At 27.6% G+C, this 19,770-nt stretch overlaps 2 protein-coding genes across 2 annotated transcripts in view; one reads left to right on the top strand and one right to left on the bottom strand.

Moving 5' to 3' along the window:
• The first annotated feature begins 1,308 nt into the window (after positions 1-1,308).
• LOC107443905 (uncharacterized) lies at positions 1,309-16,865 on the top strand. The gene is made up of 7 exons (XM_043051305.2): positions 1,309-1,641; positions 4,538-4,645; positions 6,751-6,804; positions 8,989-9,120; positions 11,470-11,622; positions 12,615-12,755; positions 14,943-16,865. Exons 1-7 carry the CDS (start codon positions 1,309-1,311, stop codon positions 15,273-15,275), a joined length of 1,254 nt encoding a protein of 417 aa, XP_042907239.1. The 3' UTR covers positions 15,276-16,865.
• A 694-nt stretch (positions 16,866-17,559) lies between these two features.
• The window catches only part of LOC122271130 (uncharacterized), a 12,734-nt gene continuing 10,523 nt past the window's right edge, over positions 17,560-19,770 (bottom strand). Inside the window, exons 5-6 of the mRNA XM_071184910.1 lie at positions 18,763-18,838; positions 17,560-17,755 (exon numbers count right to left, since the gene is read on the bottom strand). Of these exons, the coding sequence (XP_071041011.1) occupies positions 17,609-17,755; positions 18,763-18,838 (223 nt within the window). The 3' untranslated portion in view covers positions 17,560-17,608. The remainder of the gene's footprint in view (positions 17,756-18,762; positions 18,839-19,770) is intronic.

The following is a 19,770-nucleotide window of genomic DNA, read 5'->3' as shown; positions in this document are numbered from 1 at the left end:
ACTAGAAAGAATTATTTTTAAAATTCTCATAAGCTGCAGTATATGTAATTGCACCATGAATAAATGAATTTTATATACTAATAATTATGGTGGTAGTTACGCTGCAACCTCAGAAATTATTGTTTTTTTTTTCATTTTCAATTCCTTGCTGTCATTACGATAGAAACTATCCTACATATTTGATTTAATAGGAATTTAGAGTAGAATTTTGTTTATGCCTGATTTAAAATTTTTTATACCCTTTAGGAGACAATTGCTTATAACAAAGTGAAAATCAGCTTTTGCAACTTCTAAAGAATCAAACGGAACTATCAAACTGCTTGAGAATTTGTCTTTGGAAGTTTGTGTGTGTAACGTTAGTAAAACAATTTTTCCGAAGAAAAAAAATTACATCATAATCCCATGACTAACGTGATGGGTAGAGCCTACGTCTCTACGCGCTGTCTCCGCCCGTTCCAAAGCCTGAGAAGTCCGCATGTAGATCCTTCGATTTATATTGCGGTATGTACCGAGAGCACATGCGTCAGCAATTTCTTAACTTAAACACCAGTCTAAAATACCTGAGTTACGAAATTCACCTCATTATTTATTTATTTATTAAAAATAAAGTTGTTCAATTTCAGAGTGTATCATAAACATTAAAGAAAAAATTACAAACCAGGGAATGATGATCTTCCTATCCTTCCTTTCTGTTTATATGAATCTTAATGAGAGCATTGCATTCGAAAAGGGTATATGTTTACATCAGCCTGATGACACTCTGGTTAGCCAGAAATCTTGCCGGGCACTTTGAAAATATGGTTTTAAGCTGCTTTTAAACTTTTGGGATAAGTGATATATTTCTTAAATTCACAATATATATACCATTTTACTTCTCCTATATAGAGTTTTCTGACAAGTTTCTCACCACTCAACTTTTTTCCTATGAATGTATATTTTTGAATCCTCGACATTACCGCTCTGAAGCTTTTATCTGAGTGTTTGAAGTTGAAGTCTGATTTTTTTTACATGAAAAACTATATTTATCGTTTGCGTTTTGTTACGTTCAAACGAAACCATTTTTTTTATCTTAAATTGCAAACGATTTATATCCAGGTAATGAATATATTTATACTACAAAATTTACCATTGAAATTTATATTTAAGTTAAATAAATCGTTTGCTAGAATGTATATTATTTAACAAATAATATTTTAACAGACGATAATTAAATTCCCGCTCTTTTGAATAGAATAATATGCGATACAACTTTATTAGTTCACTTGGATGTCAGTTTAGAAGAAGATTATATTAATTCTATTTTTTAAAATGGTCAGTAAAAAGTTTCAACATAAATTGTGGAAAGCAGTCAATGAATGTCGGACCGGTGCTATTAAATGGAGTCTTCATGGGGATTCTGTTGTTTTTAATTTTCGTCAGTTTAAGAAAGAATTTTTAGATCCGAATGATACATTTTGTAAAAGTAATAATCTTTCATCGTTTATTCGGCAACTGAATCTCTACGGATTTAGAAAAATTTTGGATATTTCGAACAGCCATGTTGTCGAGGATTATAAAGAATATACGAATCCTAATTTCGTAAAAGGAAGACCAGATCTTCTTAAACGTGTTTCAAGAAATCATTCGTCTTCGGTTATTCGAGTAAGTTTTTAGTTCTTTATTACTTTGTCATGAAGAAAAATGCAAAGATAAAGAGTGATTTATTATCATTCATACATTCAAATAGCATAAAACTAGAATTTATAATGTAAAATTATTATTTTTTAATTGTTTTATCAATGTAAAAGAATGGAATTACCTAATGATTTAAGCGAATCGAGCTACTTAATGTATACATTTTATTACAATAATTAATATTACTTTATGATTTTTAAATTATGTTAATGTTTATAATAATAATATTCTTTTGTATTTGTAAAGTGGTATAAAAGTATACTTCTGGAATCTCAGTAAAAATACATGGAACATATGTAAACACATTTTTAAAAAAAATGCGCTGTTAATAACCCTTAGTAATTATTACATTTTAATTTATTAAACTTTTATGCATTTTAGAATTCGTTATTTCAAAAATAAAGAGTTAGTTTTAAAAACTTTATATCGAATTTCCTGTAAACATTCAATAGTTCTAAACTTGTTCGGAAATTTTTTTCCGGTGAGTTTATTGACAATTGGGTACTTGCACTTCAAGAACACGGATAGTTACACAAGTGCCCTATAAAGTCAAGGCCAGGTGATCAAGCGATCACCTGGCCTTGCAAAATAAGCAAAATACCGTGTTAAAGTAGAGCTAAATTTCTCCACATTCGTAAGAATATTAATTAATGTAAAGTTAATCAAATACAGCGCCATATCGCACATCGAATATGTTGAAATTTAATTCTTTCTTGTCTACATCTTTTACCATTTTTTTAAAAATATATTTTATTGCAACCGTGACATACTTTTCTTTTCTGTACCTGGAAACTTCGCTGCATAATTAGTTTATTTATGGTATATATGGCTTAGTGTCTGTCTTTGTGTAAAGTAAGAAATATATTGTGAAATAATTGAAATATTTGTGAAAANAAAATGCGAGAAATTCGCGAGTTTTGAAATTGATTTATAGAATGCGCGAATTTCTCGCGGTAATAATTTTTTAATGCGAGAAAAGGAAAAAATATGCGAGATTCTCGCGTTCTCGCGCTGTAGTGAAAACACTGATAATTAGTTTATTTGTGGTATACATAGCTTCACGCCTGTCTTTGTGTTAAGTAAGAAATATGTTGTGAAATATTTGTGAAAATTATAAAATGTGCCACTTAAGAGAACTGATGCTTGACAAGCTTGGCTTACTCGAAATAGAATGGAAAGAACAATTGCTAACGTAAGCAAATGCCATGTGACAATTGCCAATCACATTGCTTTTCAAAGTAGAAGCAGGTCACGTGACTTTTTTTTATGTTCACTCTAAGCTAAAAGAGTAGAGATGCACACAAAAATCTTTAAATTACAGTTATAAGTACATAGAAAGAAAATTAAAACAGCAAGAAAAAAACGTTTTCCACGCAATCTGACTTTCTGTAACAAATTAAAATTAGGAATAGAATATTGAAGTTGTTCATTTTTGAATATCCATCTTCTTTTAATTGAAAGAAATAAACAGACAAGAAGGGGAAAAAAACAGAATGTGGATTAAGTTATCATTATACAAGAAAGTAAAACTAAGATTAGTAGAAAAACAATTCGTATGCTGAAAAGAAAAAGAATAGTCTATCTGCCTTTACAACTAACTCAAATAGATGAAAAACGAAATAAAGAAGCATACACGAAGGCCATTTTTTTTTCTTTCATGAGTTTTCGACAGCTGTTCGTAGTTCTTCCCCCACTGTTAGTTTTTTTTATTACATTTCTTTTATTTAATTGCTTAACTTTTCAGGGTAAAATAATTATAAGAAGAGTTTTATCGAAAGCTATTAACTAATATATGCATGTTATGCTCAAATATAAATGTGACGCAAGCTATTAAAGTTTTTATCAAAATTTATGCAAATTATTTATCTAAGCGCACTGTTTTAATAATAATATTTTTTCCTTTTATGAATTCTTAGCATTACTTTAGTATTATTATGACAAGAGTCTAATTAAAAATGCTATTTTTGCAAAAAATAAATAAACCTACTGCTGTAATTGTTGCATTTTTCCAAGTTCTTAAACTATTAATGACTTTAAAGTTTTTTTGAACAACGTATGTTTGCAGCTACATCGCTGCAGCGCAAGAGCTATTTTATGGAAATATTAGTTTCATCATTAATCCTATTTTTTTATTATTACTATTAATATCAAAAGACTTGAAAGAAAAATTGGGACATAATTGTTTACAACTCGTTAATTTTTCGATTTTTGGAACAATAATGAAAGTTTTAACAAACTCGATCATAAATTATTCTCGCATTCCCCGTTTAATAAAAAATTTTCCATAATTGACAGTAAGTGAAGTTTGTCTTACCTTTGTTAAATAAACTTTCTTTGTCAGTTATGGTTAACATTTTTAATAAATTGCAATATGAGAAGAGTTCTATTTTCTTTTAAGATTATACTCTAAAACTTTTAAGATTATTTTCCACGTTGCAAGCTATGCCAGCTTACGCATTTACAACAGAACTTTTGTATTAATAAATATATGCTTTATTTTATAATTTTTATTGCAATATAAAAAAGGATAATAAAATCTACAAAAAATAAAGGTAAAATTTTTTAAAAAGTTTTTTCTGTATGTAAGGAATTAAATACCCAAGATTGAAAGGAAATTAGATTGAAATTTTTATTGAAAGGAAACTGCTTTAAAGTTTAAATTTGTACTAACAAAATAATTAAAAAAATAATTTAAAAAAATTAATGTAATTAAATAGAGAGTTTTCATTCAACCTATTCTAAATCTTACTTTTCAGATTATCTTATTCTTATATGCATTTCTTAAGTAATCTTATTTCTTAAGGTATCTTATTTGTTACCGTTATACGTAATTGAAAAAAAAAATTCTTTTGTGATTTTAAAGATGACCCGCACCATAAAACGTGAGGTAGATTCTGATTTCGAAGACGATGATTATTGCAAAGTAGAAAAAAGACGACGTAAAAGGAAGAAGTCCAGAAGAAGCTACAATGTAAGAATTTTTTTTTCTCAATCATATCAGTTTTTTTTTTTTTTTTTTTTATGAACTGAAATAAGAAAAACCTTTATCAGTGGCCCCTCAATGGATTTGTCTTTCTTTTTTTTTAAATCAGCAAAAGTTTTAAGAACCATAGAAGCTCTTGGTTTTTTTTTGCCTTAAGAGACTTGGTTTAAAACATATGTTCTCTTAAATAAACAATAACCAGAAATTGAAGTGGTAAGATAATACTTGATTAAAATCTTCATTCGCTTCAAAAATGTACAAATTAGAAATAACAGTCAACATGTTTTAAGCGCTTAAAATAGGAGCCCATTTTCAAGACTGGACAGACGTGAATAAGAAGAAAAGCAGGAGTCTGTGTAGAAGAAATTTGGGTCCGTTAGCAGACCCTTCACAACATATATTTTCATAAGAACGGACCCTTCACAACATATATTTTCATAAGAACGGACCCTTCACAAAATATTTTAACTTAATAACGGACCCTTCACAAAATAATTAATCTTTTAATCGGACCTTTCACAAATTGGTTTATCTTCATTATTGTTTTGTTAATCGAATAACCCTTCCCAGGAAAGGGGGGAGGGAGAAAGATAGATGTAAACGAGCTATGTTTTGTCTTCGGTAGACGCTTCTTCCCTTATTCGTCCGAAATAAATATTCTGCGTTTAGCAGAATAAGCTAAATACCAAATATTTGTATGTTGCTTCTCTAATTTAGTAGCAGCAATTGCTGTTTATTTTTAAAAATTAAATTTTTTTTAATTATAATTTTACAGTATTGCTTGTATATCTTTACAATTTAAAAACTCCTTGAAAAAGTTTTTTGCAGTAACAGGACCCTATTTGCACAAATTCACAAAAGCAGGACCCTGGTTGAAAGATTGTGACTTAACGCTTATTTTATATTCACAAATTACGAGTAATTTCTTCACAATTTTACAAAAACGTACTTTTCACAAAATGTCTGGACAGACTCCTGAAAAGTTATTTGAAATATAAAAAAAGTACTGTCACCACGAAAAATGGAAACATAAAGGAGAGAAACAAAAATAGAAAAACCACAGTAGCCGAGAGAGAGAAGGATGAAAAAAATAAAAATAAAAACCGCAGTGGCCGAGAGGGGCAAATGAGGGAAAAATGCCTTTCTACGAGCTATGGAAAGATGGTTAGGAACTAATGCCGTTAACAAGGGAATCAGTATTCATATGAATTCTACCAGATTCCAGGTCAATAAAATGAGCTGGTATGGCTGGAATGGGAATAATTTTGGCATTGCCGAAATTTAATTTATGCCCATGCGAAACAAAAGTAGACAAACCACTGCGCACGATGCCGTCTTCTTTCTACTTTCCAGAAAAGCTGATAACCATCTATCTAAGATGTGTAACGTCATCCCACCACTGAGGATCAGTCGTCAGTACTGCGCAGTGAAAGCACAGTGCTTTTGACCACTCAGTCACCGTGCATCAGCGAAATCAGAAGTGGATGTTAAATTTTACTAAATCACATTGCCTTCATTTTTTTGCATCTTTAAAACTATAGAAATCTACAAAACCATCTTTCAATTTCATCCGACAAACTGGAATCGGAATATTTACTATGAGATTAATCATTAGATTTTTTTTTCTGAAATAATTGCCGGAAATCATCAAAATGCATTTTATATTTGAGTTCTTTTCAGCATTTTGTATTCAAGTACATTCTTTGAATATATGTGGAACAACATATTAAGACTCTCATTAAAATTTGAAATCATTTTAAATTTTCAGATAAAGAACAGATAAATAATCAGAATAAAGAAAAATAATCAGAATAAAGAACACAAACTTCACTTAAGGCACTTTAAAAGAAAAAAAAAATATTTTTTAAAGAGCGTTCTCATGTTTTTGTATGTTCTAAAACTTTTATAATTCAGTTTCTTCGTAAAATATTCTTTTTTAACTTCTTCATATAATAACTATTTTTTTCTTACTAAAAAAGGCTTCAATAAGAAACTCGCAGAATACTTTCCAATAAGTTTATTATACGAATTTTCAGTTTTGCATGTACCGTCGAAGTTTTTTCAGAAATAAGAACTTACTTTTACATTTTTAGAAAGCTGTAAAGACTCATCAAATACTGAAGACAAAACAGCAAATTAAAAAAGAGGTAAATAGTTAGAAATTTTTGTTTCCACGCCTTTATTCAACCTCAATGCTTTCTAAACCGTAGCAATATATAACTGTTCTTATAATATCTAATAATGAAAGAAAACTGTTTCATGTGCTAACTAATGAAAATACCGAATTGTAACAATAGTATTAACTTAAATACCTGTCATTTGTTTGGAATATTATCAATGTAATTTTTAATTATTAATTAAACTCGATGTTTCAGTATTGCACGAAAATAATTAACCTAAAAAAATTTTTTTTCTTAATTTGTGGCATTAAAGAAATATTTAAAAGACAGTTTAATGATCATTACCAATTATATCTTTAGTAACTTTCGGACTACTTTTAATTATGTGATTGAGAATATGAGTGGATGATATAATTATTCAGGCAAATTAATGCTGTTAGAAAATGCCATGGCTGAAAAGAAATTTTACGGAATGAACGGGTAGACTGTTCGAAGGTAAACTGAACAAGAAGCATTTCTTTGGTGGAATTCATATAAATTTTTTTTTTTTTTTTTGAAATAAATTTTTGTTTTCTTGCTGAAAATACTAATTCGTTATTTAGTTGTAAAAGCATATTTTACTTTATGAGAAATTGTACGATGTTAATTTTAAAATCTTTATTACTGCAAACAATTTTTATAACTGATTGTTAATATCAACAGCAAAAAAAATTTGAATGCCCTTATAAAGAAGACAAAAATGTTCTGAAAACTTTATAAATTTAAAAAAAAATAAGTAAGAAATAAAACTCAGATTTATTTTTAANAATAAAAAAAGAGGTAAATAGTTAGAAATTTTTGTTTCCACGCCTTTATTCAACCTCAATGCTTTCTAAACCGTAGCAATATATAACTGTTCTTATAATATCTAATAATGAAAGAAAACTGTTTCATGTGCTAACTAATGAAAATACCGAATTGTAACAATAGTATTAACTTAAATACCTGTCATTTGTTTGGAATATTATCAATGTAATTTTTAATTATTAATTAAACTCGATGTTTCAGTATTGCACGAAAATAATTAACCTAAAAAAATTTTTTTTCTTAATTTGTGGCATTAAAGAAATATTTAAAAGACAGTTTAATGATCATTACCAATTATATCTTTAGTAACTTTCGGACTACTTTTAATTATGTGATTGAGAATATGAGTGGATGATATAATTATTCAGGCAAATTAATGCTGTTAGAAAAAGAAAGAAAAAATTTTGGAATGAACGGGTAGACTGTTCGAAGATAAACTGAGCAAGAAGCATTTCTTTGGCGGAATTCCTATAAAATAAATTTTCATTTTTTTTTAAATTTAAAATAAATTTTTGTTTTCTTGCTGAAAATACTAATTCGTTATTTAGTTGTAAAATCATATTTTACTTTATGAAAAATTGTACGATGTTAATTTTAAAATCTTTATTACTGCGAAAAATTTTTATAACTGATTGTTAATATCAACAACAAAAGAAAATTTGAATGCCCTTATAAAGAAGGCAAAAAATTTCTGAAAACTTTATAAATTTAAAAAAAAAATAAGTAAGAAATAAAACTCAGATTTACTTTTAAGATGCGAAGTACTTGCGTACAACGCAAAATTTATACACAGAAATCCAAAAAGAAGCTTTGTTTAGCTTGTTTTTGGTAGTTGTTTGCTTTACATTACGTAATGATTTTATTTAGATAAAATTTTAGAAAAACTTATAAAAATTATTTTGGATTAAAATCGAATTCAAGAATTTATTCATTTCAATAAAAAATAAAAATAAATATTCTAATTTTATAGCTAATTTTGATAGAGAAAACATTTAAAATATTCTAAAAGTGAGATTTTTTTTAAATATTCACTTTTATTGTTTGAAAAGTCTTTTAATATCTAATAAATATTGTTTGAAATTTTTTTCTATTATTTTTAGTTTTAATTCTTGAAGAGTTAATCTTTTTACAATAATTGCAGTAATTATCTGTAAATGATTTTTTTTATACACATATCACTCACGGTATGTTATATAACCAATGAAATATTGAAAAAAAGTTAACTTCAAAAGCTAAAGTGAAAGAGGAAAATTACAAATTTAATATCTCTTATATGTCAAAACCAAAAACATATTCATTAAATTATGTATATTTTCGATTCCTTAAATCTTTAATTACATAACTGAAAAATCTGTATGCCTGCAGGTAAAAGAAAATGATCCGTATGTTGAAAAGAAAATGAGTACCAAACTGCAGATGAAAAATGTTTGTTTTGATAAGAATAATTCATTTGGAATGGAAGATAATAATCTAAAGGACCTAACAAATGTACCAGATGTAAGTGAAAAAAAATATTATTGTATTATTTTAAAGTTAAAGCCAATATATGCACTTCCATTAATAGAAGTTACGTCCTTGAAAAACTGTTCCTGACAAGTACAAAAAAGTTAATTTTATTTGATTATTTATTTTTATTTCTATTAAATTTACTTATATTTTTTAATCTTCACGAATTTTTGATACTTTATATTTTATAAAGTATGCAATGAATTTTATAAACATTACAAATGCTCAGCGCACATTCCAGGTTTTGGAGAAGGAATTGAATCTTCTTACGAAGGAATAAAAACTACACTGAGAAAAAAAGTATTTTCAAAACTGCCTGAATATGGTGAAATTTGCCGTCTTTCTTGCTCTATGCGAACACTTAAAAGCTAAGTAATTTTTACCGAAGCGCTTTTATAAGGATTTCGGTAAAATAAATAAGACATGGTTTCATAATAAGTGATAAAATTGGTAAATGACTTTGAAAATTTTATCATGATATCTAACAGCACGGCATGAAAACCATTTATTAAGCTAAATTTTCCTTTCAGTTTTGTATTTACTAAATGTATGTTAGTAAGAACTATAATTTTGAAAAACATAATTTTAGGGGACCCGTTCCCATATGAACAGATAAATTATCGAATGAATGGTTTAAATACCGTATATGTTGGTTTTATTATCCAAAAATATGTTTGGTTTTTTTACTAGAAATGCAAAAGAACTGCACAAAAGTTAAAAAACACAGCTGGTTGCTGACACCACTAATCATTAACTGTTTACTCTGCAAAAAAAAAAGGCCAATAAAAAAATACGTAATCTTAAATTTTCATAGTTAGTTTTGTTTTTAAATATAATTTTTTTCAATTTTCATTTGTTGCAAGATATTTCGCATAAGAACGCGTACCCCCGCTAAACTGTTCCCGTACCCCTGGGGGTACGCGTACCACACTTTGGCAAACACTGCCACAGAGTACGGTAATTTAACCAAAAAAAAAATTTTCTCTTCGAGGACTGAAGGTAAAAAAATGTCAAAATCAAAGAAACTTTTTAACAAAAGACCATAGAGATTTTGTTTAAAAAATTTATGATTTCGAAGTATAAAATTACTTCTAAAAATAAGCATAATAAAAAACATTATCAAAAAATACCAGTTTTAATTACGCCATGTAAATTTTAATAAAAATTACATAGTTTTGACTTTCTATTTTTAAATGGAATTTAATTTATGTTAAAACTTTATTCTTCAATTAACATCGTTTTCTACTTAAAGTAAACAGATAATTTAAAAAAAAATGAATTTTCTTTTACACTTTTTCCTTGATGCCATTTTTGCCTCTTATCGTGGTTTAAGTTCCGAGACATTTTTAAATTCTTAGACTTACTTTTTTCAGAGGCATTACTGAATCAATTCTTGTTCCTTCTGTTAAAAAAATTAATTTCAACTAACAATATTTTTAGTAAAAAATAAAAATCTCGTTTTTAATATAATAAAGAAAATTAAATCATGGTTAAACAGTAATAAAAAAATAGAAAAGCAAGCTTCAAAAACCCAAAAACTGTCGAGTTATGTTAAAAAGAACTAATAGCTTATTTTAAAATTAAAATAAATATTAAAAGCACAAAACTGTAGAAAGTTTATGTAAAAGAGTAGTTGATGATGGAAATTTTATTATTATTCTGAATAGTATTCTGAATCAACTGAACACTCAGTTGCGGAACTAAAATGAAAGGTTCAACTACTTTTTTTTAAAATTTAAATCTATTTTTTTTAACTTTTAATAACGAGTTATGTTAAAAAGAACTAATAACTTGGTTTAAAATTAAAATAAATTTTAAAACTCACTCAGTTGATGATGGAAATTTTATTATTATTCTAAATACTATTCTGAATCAACTGAACACTCAGTTGCGGAACTAAAATGAAAGGTTCAACTACTTTTTTTTTTAATTTAAATCTATTTTTTTAAACTTTTAATAATGAGTTATGTTAAAAAGAACTAATAACTTGGTTTAAAATTAAAATAAATATTAAAAACGCAAAACTGTAGAAAGTTTATGTAAAAGAGTAGCTGACGATGGAAATTTTATTTTTATTCTAAATAGTATTCTGAATCAACTGAACAATCAGTTAATCACGATTTTTATATTTTCTAGTCTTGTTTTATTGGACGAAAATTTGATTAAACTATATTCTTGTTTTACACTAATGTATAACGTTGAAAAAATGGGCATACTGTAACAATGAAATTGACAAATTGTACCTCGAAATAATGTGTAATAAACCAGAATAAATTATTTCGTTTTTTCTTTCGTTTTATTAAATCGATACTTAATAACTATTGGTTACTTTAATTTCAGCCGAAAGGAGTAAACATTTTTGTTCGAAAGACTAACTTGAAGATGAATCGGTATGATACCGAAAGTACTTCAAAAAGTGATTCTGTACCTAGAAGAAAACATTTTCTCGAAGGAAACGCTAAAATATCTTCTGATAGTGGAAAAAGTCAAAATGTAAGAATGTTCTTCAATATATTATTAGCCAGGGAATTGCTATACTCGATTGCTCTTTAATACTTTAAGAGCTGAACATCAGCAACAATTTAAAAAAAAAGTAAAAGAGAAGAAGGGGAAAAAAGTAATTTTTTTTTATTTTACTTTTGCTCCAAAAATATTTACCAAACTTTTAGTTTATAAAATAGTTTAATACATTGATTTTGAACGACTAAATATTTACAAAAGAAAACATTTTATTTCAAGTTATTAAAAATGGAGCATAACAATGCCTATTTGATATTCAACCCCCTGTGTGTTCTGATTAAAAGTTAAATTTATCCATTAAATTTTTAATGAATAAATAGGTTCCTGAAAACTATAAAGAAAACCTTGAAAAAATGTTTGATTTTAAACTTAATTTTTATTCCTTTTCGCTTGCAAATTTAAATTAACAAATTTTTTAACTGTCAGAAGTCGATAAGATATGATAAGTTTAAAAATCTCTTCTTTTTATTTCGCTTGTAGTATAATATTCAGTAATTTATAGCTTGGGGGGGGGGAACTCAAGAAGGGAATTCCAGAATTAATCTGCTATTTTTTTCTTTCAAATATTTTTATTTAAATTTCTATCCCCTCACAATAAAAAGAAAAAAGAAAAGAAAAACTATAATTGCATTGTTAAGTTTATTTTGCCTTTAAAACTTATTGACTCATTTCTGGCATTTAGGTTTTATTTTTAGTCCCTCTTAAACTTTAAATTAAAAGAAGAAAAAAAATAACATTGGAGTATGGTCACTATGATTTTCTTCTTACTATATTAAGGTCTTATTACTACTACATTATAACGAAAAATTTCTAATATTATCTCTAAGAAAAATGATCTAAATAATAACATTGAAAATGGTAATTTTTTAACATTTACAAAACATACAAAAAGTAACTTGATTAAGATATATAGTTCCATTGTTTCATTCAAAATATTCTAAATTTGTTATTCAATTTCTCTTTAGGCTGAAGTAAAGATTGAGCCTGTGGATTTAAATGCTAATATGTTTTTGATGAAAGAAAAAAACCCTGAAACAGTTTGTTTAAAAGAGAGAAATATTTCTGGGTGTATTTTGTTGAATTCGTCAAGAGAAAAGCGAGATTTGGTATTACAATATTTCATTTCCTTTTTTAAGAAAATATTTCCATACTCCTGAGTACATTTTTCGTTGTTTTCCAATTTTCGTAAGTTTTTTAAAAGAATGAATAGCATTATTTCCATTTTTCCCAACAAAAAAAAGTTCTCATTGTGTCCCTTGTTTCCTTACAACCTATGCATTCTTATAATCGATATATTTTCTTAAAATCTTTTTTTCCATAATATATATTTTTCTTGTGTTTTCTATAATTATATAACAAGTAACTATATAACTTATACTCATTAAAAAATAATTTTAGCATTGCAGTTTATGTATTTTAACAAGGAAAACGGAAAAAATATAAAATTAAAAGATATCTTTCAAATTAAAAAGAAAAATAGAATTATAATTGACGCTATGACAAACAAAAAATTATTGACTTTTCTAAAAGGTTTTTATTTTCTCAATACTGCTTTTTAATTTTGTTTTTAATGTAAATTTGTAAATTTTTCTCCTTTTGTTTTCTACTTACAACTGTAAGTCTTATGCTATATTTTGTGGTGCATGAGGAGTTTTAAGTCGTTTAAATAAATAAAAAAATTTTTTTAAAAAATACTGCTTTTTTCGGAACGTTTTTAATCCTTATGCTTTTTTGGGGCTGCACATATTCATTTTGTCATCAATTATTGACACTTGATCCCTTTTGTCAGTACCCCCACGATTTGACGAACTTCATACTGTAGGTGCACTCTAAAAACAGTACCGCTGATTTCAGAGATAAAAATGAAAACATTTTGCCTGATAATTTAAAATGAGCAACACAGTACCTTTAAAATTCAAACGTACCACGTGACTCTAAATTAACACTCGCGTACTGCTTATTGAAACACATATTTCAAAGTTGATGATGCATGTATTTAAGTGATACTGTGTATTCATGTTTCTTACACAATTACATTTTGATAATTTGGGCTATTTTCATAATCGGCAATATGTTCTGGCTGTTAGAGATGGACAAAACAGTTGTGTATAAGTGTTAACTCACAACAGTCACAAGATAACATATAATTATCAAAAAACATTATTTTCTATGATAAAAGATCTTATATATAATAATGATAAAGTGCAAGCAATGCAACCTTAATGTCAGCCAAAAAGTCATTATCGGTGTAAATCACACCGAATGATTTCAAATGAATCCCTTTTTTTGCGCATAATCCATGTGAACCGCTAGCAGTCACGAAACATTTTTCGCAAATTTGCGTTTACATACAAAAAAATCTAGATTCATCTAGTAGTCTAGATTCAAAAATAGTCTAGATTCATCTTGCATCGAAAAATACTGGAGTGATAAGACTGTTGGAAGCGGATGTTCGAAATAAATTGCGTGAAATACACCTTTCACTCTCTGCGCATGCGTACTTCTGCCTCGTGTACCACTTAAAAAAGAACATAGCTTTTTTAAAAGTAAAAAAGTGTGGCACCTTTATACCTTTAATAGATAAAAACATTTTTGCAGTAACGTAGCTAAACTCTCGTGGGGCCCTGGGGCAAACACACGAAGCAGAGCCCTTTCAATCTCTATGAATCTGAACTGCCTGGAACTAATGAATGCGTGGGTCCCCAAGTAATTTCAGTACTTGGAAATCGGAATTGTGGGAAATACACCTATAAATCTCTGCGCATGCGTACTTCCGCCTCGTGTCCCGCTGAAAAAGAACATCGCTGTTTTATTTTAAAGGTAAAAAAAGGGAGGCGAAATAATTTTGAACCTATAAGTGACCTCAGTGATTGAAAGAGCTCTTTCAATCACTGGAAATCTGATACTTTTGACTAATGTGGGAGGGGGAAGCAACGACAGTGCCCCATTGTTAATTATAAAATTCCAATTGGTAGGAGAGAAGATAAATTCAGTGTTGTAACGCTCTGTTATGATGTCAATCTTTACAACATTTATTGGAACTTTCATTTTATAATACTCCATCGTTTTTTTTTTTTTTTTTTAACTTTNTTTGTTTTTTTAACCTTTCTGTCTTTTTTAATCCTTTGATTTCCGTGCTGTCGTCTATATCTATGAGGTTAATAGCCTGTCTAACACTTATGCTAAGAAAATAAATAGTACAATGTGTTTGTACCTTATGGTACTCTTTTCAATGCATAGTAAGTAATTTGGTTACAAAAATAATAACGTAACTTTTAATTTCTTTCAATCAGATGCTGAATACAAGCCATAGTTTTTCCCCGAAACCTAATTTGGAATCTGATGGTAACAAGTCGAATGACCATTTGAATGAAATGTGTGAAATGGCCAGACGCATGGGGGTCAAAGTATCCGAAAGATTGAAAAGTCTAACGGAGCAAAAAAAGATAAGTGATTCCTGTGCTGCCTTCAAGTTCTCAAGACCACCTTTGTTTCTTCTCAGAAGAAATTTCGATGACGACAGCGACCGGATATTTACAAGAGAAAACAGTTCTAAAACGCTGCTTTCAGAAGCATATCGCACTCCTACTCCCGATAAGAGATTGAGAATTAAAATTCGAATTTGAGATTATTATTTACTGAGATGAATTAAAACAATTTTTAACGGAATTTTAAAATTAAGATGTCTATTTATTATTTTAAAGATATAGATTTAATTTTTGTATAGGTTTTAAATAATTTTGAAAGAAGTTTTAATTTATTTATCAGAAAGGTTCCTCATTCAAGCCTGTGATGTATTTTAAAGATATTAAATATTTATTATGCTATTGACCAACTTTTATTTAAATTATCATCTTATGTCAGACCTAATTTCATTCCTTTGAACTGTAGTATTCTGCTATTAAAATCCAAAGGTAAATATATTTGATTAAAATTTATAACAACCATTTTTTGTCCATGATATGTTTTTATATTATTAAATATATTATTACAAATTATACATGTTTTTATATTATTAAATATTGATATTTGAGTTATAATTCCTATTAAATTCTGATAGAAAATTTGTTAACACAATTTAAAATGTCACACTCTTTGTGAATTCGATTTTAGATATTTCAGACGGAATGGATTTTTTTTAAATGTTATAAGTTTATGTGCAGTTATGAAAAACTATTTTCTAATGAAGAGTTAGTTGTATATCATTAAATTGGATTAAAAATTCTGCTATAGAAATTTACTTTATTGTTTAAAAGTAAGTAAAATTTGAAATTCTAAATATTATTCTAAACGATTGGATGATCTTTGTTTTTCGAAATTTGTATTTTAAATTTATTTCATCTCTGAATGGTCTTTAATTCAGAGATAAATATTTTTAAAACTCTTCATTAGTTTTAACTTAAATAATTAGATTAGTTAAAAGATTGCAAAATTTTCCCTTAATTCTAATTATTTAAGGCATCTTGGATAAGGCACTAAGCTGTCATTTTGAAAAACCGGAGCTCTTTCCCCAATTGCTAATTTACACTCTAGCTGCCTTTAAAGACTCGCTCGCTTTTTTGAACACTTATGTCTTGACTGTAGTTAGTTACAATTATAATACAAGCTTTCATTTCCTTTAAAATTTGTTACCTGATATAAAACAACCAAAAAAGCGAGAAAATGCGAAACAAAGGAGCGAGTGGTTAAACACCGCTGGATTGGAAAACCGCTTCCCGATGGTGGTTCGAAACCCAACAGCCCAACATTATCGCTATCATGCCGTAGGCTGAACCTTTGGCCGACAAACTGGCTGTAACCGGAATGATTTTTTCTTCCCAAAAGTAAATCATGATATCGCTATTGAATAAAAAATAGTTTCTTTTTTCTTTCAAATGAATAATTATTCTAAAAAAAAATAATAATTGCTAATTCTCAGATAAAGGAACAAAAGATAATGGAAAGGAAAAAAAATATCTAATTTAAATTTTTTATGCAGTTCAGTATTTTATTCTAATCTAGATTAAAATGTTTTAAATATTTCACTATCTCTGACTTAAAATAGTCGTACGTGTAGTAAAACTAATTAAAACCTAACTATGATAACTTAATGTATTTTATGAACATGTATTTTTTAAAATGATATGTTAGATCGTTTTTATAAGTTTTTGTGTTTTTCACAACCAACTTTTAAAATTAATGTATAATGCTGCATTTGTTTAATTTATTACACACCTGTACAATGCTTCTTGAATGAATTTGTCTGTTTTTTTCTTCTTTTTTTGACCAAATGTATTTATAAGTGCATTTAAAATAATTTGAATTTTAACAGTTTCTAAGTTTGTACTTATAACTATGTATTTTACTAATTAACCACATTTTACATGTATTTTAAAAACAATTGTTTTACTTATACATTTTCTATAACACTGTGAAGTGATTATGTTGTTTGAGTGTCACTTTTGAGAAATAATGATCAGCCACAATTCTGATGTAATAAATGTTTTTACATTTTTATCCTTGCTCTTTGATTTAGCAGTTATATTTAATCATTGTAAAATATTTTTAAGTTGGTACTATTTAGTGTTTCACAAAGTTTGATGTAACACCACTGCCATAGTATCAAACCAGAGTTAACTGTTTTTGCCGATTTTCTCAAAATAAAATTGTTTGAAACATAGATAAATGGTACTTTAAGCGATGAAAAATAAACTGATAATTCCAAAGATATAGATGATATCATCATTTTTCAGACTATGCAGTATGCCATTTATAAAATCTTTTATCTTTATTTAATAGACATCACCATAAACTAGTTTTTGACTTTGTTATGGGCGAAAAATATTTTAAGCAGGGAAGCGCTATTTTTGGAGAATTAAATAAACTTAACGATTCTTAAATATAATTAAAAAGTTTCAAACCTTGCATTAATCAATTTATGTTAAACTTTTATTTGCAAGCATACATTTCACAAAATTTCTCACTTAATAAGATTTTTCTTGCTTTTGGTTCTTACAATGTAACAAAACAGCATTGATAAGGATTCCAATAAATCCAAAATGGATACCAGGCTTATACCTAGCCACATACCCATATAACCTCCTACGTAGCTGAACAGTTCAATGTCCTAAAACAGAAAAAAAAAACTTTGTTATTAATTTTTTTTTTAAATTTCAGTTTTTTTTTAAATTTTAATGATTTCTTTAAAATTTAGTGATTTTAAGTTAAAAATGTTTAAAGGAGATTTTTTTTTTAGTCATGATAAATAAAAATGTTTGAATTTGCTAGCAGCCTATCTTGTACAAACTTCGTGATTATTAGCATTTGTTAATAAATTGTTAACATCCTATGTTGCACACGTGGAACATTCATCATTAATTTGTTGATAATCAAAGATAATTTGCATTATATCTTTTGCCTTGATCGAATCGAGTAAGTTTTGCCCTCTTCCATTAAGTAAATTCTAGTTAGTTCACTTCGGGGTAAAATTAGGTCTGTACCTTGGTTCACTCATTACACAAAATAGTATAACCTTGTGTACATAGATATGTTTTTCTAAAAATTCCAGAGAATTTTTAGTTTTGGGCCACAAAACCCTAGGTGAGAAAAAATTTGCAAAAATGAAGAAAACAAAGTGTCTAATAGTTTAGCATTAAAAACATATCCTGAAAATTTTAACAAAATCAAAAATGTCAAGTCCAATCTTACGTGATCTGCCCGACTAAAATGTAAATGCAAATTTTAAATGTCTTATCATTCCGTATGTCTTATCATTCCGTTTCTTGAACTTATCATAATACCTCTTTAAAACTATTTGCATTTATTTCTGATATTTCCTGAGCAGAAAAGTACCGTTTATCATATGCACTGAGAATTCATATTTCACGCGTCTTAGTACCTGTAGCGGATAGTTTTTTTTTTCCAGTTTTCTTGTAATTTTGTGCCCGAAGTTAAATCACATTTAAATAAAATGTAAATGACTGAAGCCTTAATTTAATCACCATTTATTTACAATATTCATAAAACTACCTTACCTTAGCATGCCTTATAATTTGATTTAATTCATGCAAGCAATGGTAAACTGGACTTTTCTTAATACAAACAATCCTAAAACTAAATTATAAATCAACTTACGTTGAATTTAGGTTGATAAATTCTTCGTGTCAATCGGAACTTCCGAAAGGAAAATCTTATCAATATTTTATTTTTGCTGAAATGAAAAAACATAGCATTTACGTAACTGCTAATATTTCCTGTTTTTGCAGAAAATTTTAGCCTTAGACAAGTGCTTTAACTGAGCTATCACGATTCTTCGATTTTTTTTAAAGTTGTGGGAAAACTTTAGCTAATTTTAACAAGTGCTTCTTTTATTTTAGCTACCACTGTATTGTTTAGAGCAGGGTTTCTTAACCTGTGGTTCATGAACTCCTAAGTGGTCCATGAGTTTTAATTTGGGGATCCGCTGACTACTAATTTTTAAAACGTTTGAAAGCCTACCCATTGCTTGTAAAGCGAGCTATGTCAGCTATTATTCCGTTTGGTACAGTGTATCTTTGCGAAGCGGGATTTTCCACAATTGTGACAATTAAAGCATAACATCGAAATCGATTGAATGTAGAACATGATATGCACGTTGCTTTTTCGAAAACCATCCCCCAATGCAATTTATTAATTAAGGAAAAGGAGCAGCAACCTTCACATTAAAAATTTTAATTTTAAAAATTTTGTATACTATTAAAATAATAAAATTAAATGTTTTCTAATAATTGATGTTTTTTGCAATTATTTTTTTCACTGGGGGGTGATCCGTGACTTCTTAAAATTTTTTAAAAGTGGTCCATTATATCAAAAAGGTTAAGGAACACTGGTTTAGAGATTTAGCGTAGTAAAATTTTTATGCAGACATATTTTTTAATAAATAATATGAAGTGGTAGTAGATAAACTATAAGTAATAAGTGTAATAAAATGGCAATTTTTGTTTCATTATTTTCACTATTTTTTAAATTTTTTTAGACCTGTGCAAACCCTGTTTACTATTTTATTAACTTTAGGCATTAAAAAGTTTGTTTAAGTATTAAACTTAACACATAAAAAAATTTCTCACTCTCTCTCTCTCTCTCTCTCTCTCTCTCTATCTCTCT

The sequence above is a fragment of the Parasteatoda tepidariorum genome, chromosome 9, assembly GCF_043381705.1.
Source record: "Parasteatoda tepidariorum isolate YZ-2023 chromosome 9, CAS_Ptep_4.0, whole genome shotgun sequence".
NCBI classification, from domain to species: domain Eukaryota; kingdom Metazoa; phylum Arthropoda; class Arachnida; order Araneae; family Theridiidae; genus Parasteatoda; species Parasteatoda tepidariorum.
Note: the sequence above shows the minus strand (reverse complement) of the source record. Positions and strands in the feature narration are given on the sequence as shown.

Coding starts and splice junctions, on each gene's coding strand:
- LOC107443905 (XM_043051305.2), top strand. CDS start 1,309: ATGGTCAGTAAAAAGTTTCAACATAAATTGTGGAAAGCAGTCAATGAA. Junction 6,805..8,988: donor AACAGCAAATTAAAAAAGAG/GTAAATAGTTAG, acceptor GTATGCCTGCAG/GTAAAAGAAAATGATCCGTA. Junction 9,121..11,469: donor ACCTAACAAATGTACCAGAT/GTAAGTGAAAAA, acceptor CTTTAATTTCAG/CCGAAAGGAGTAAACATTTT.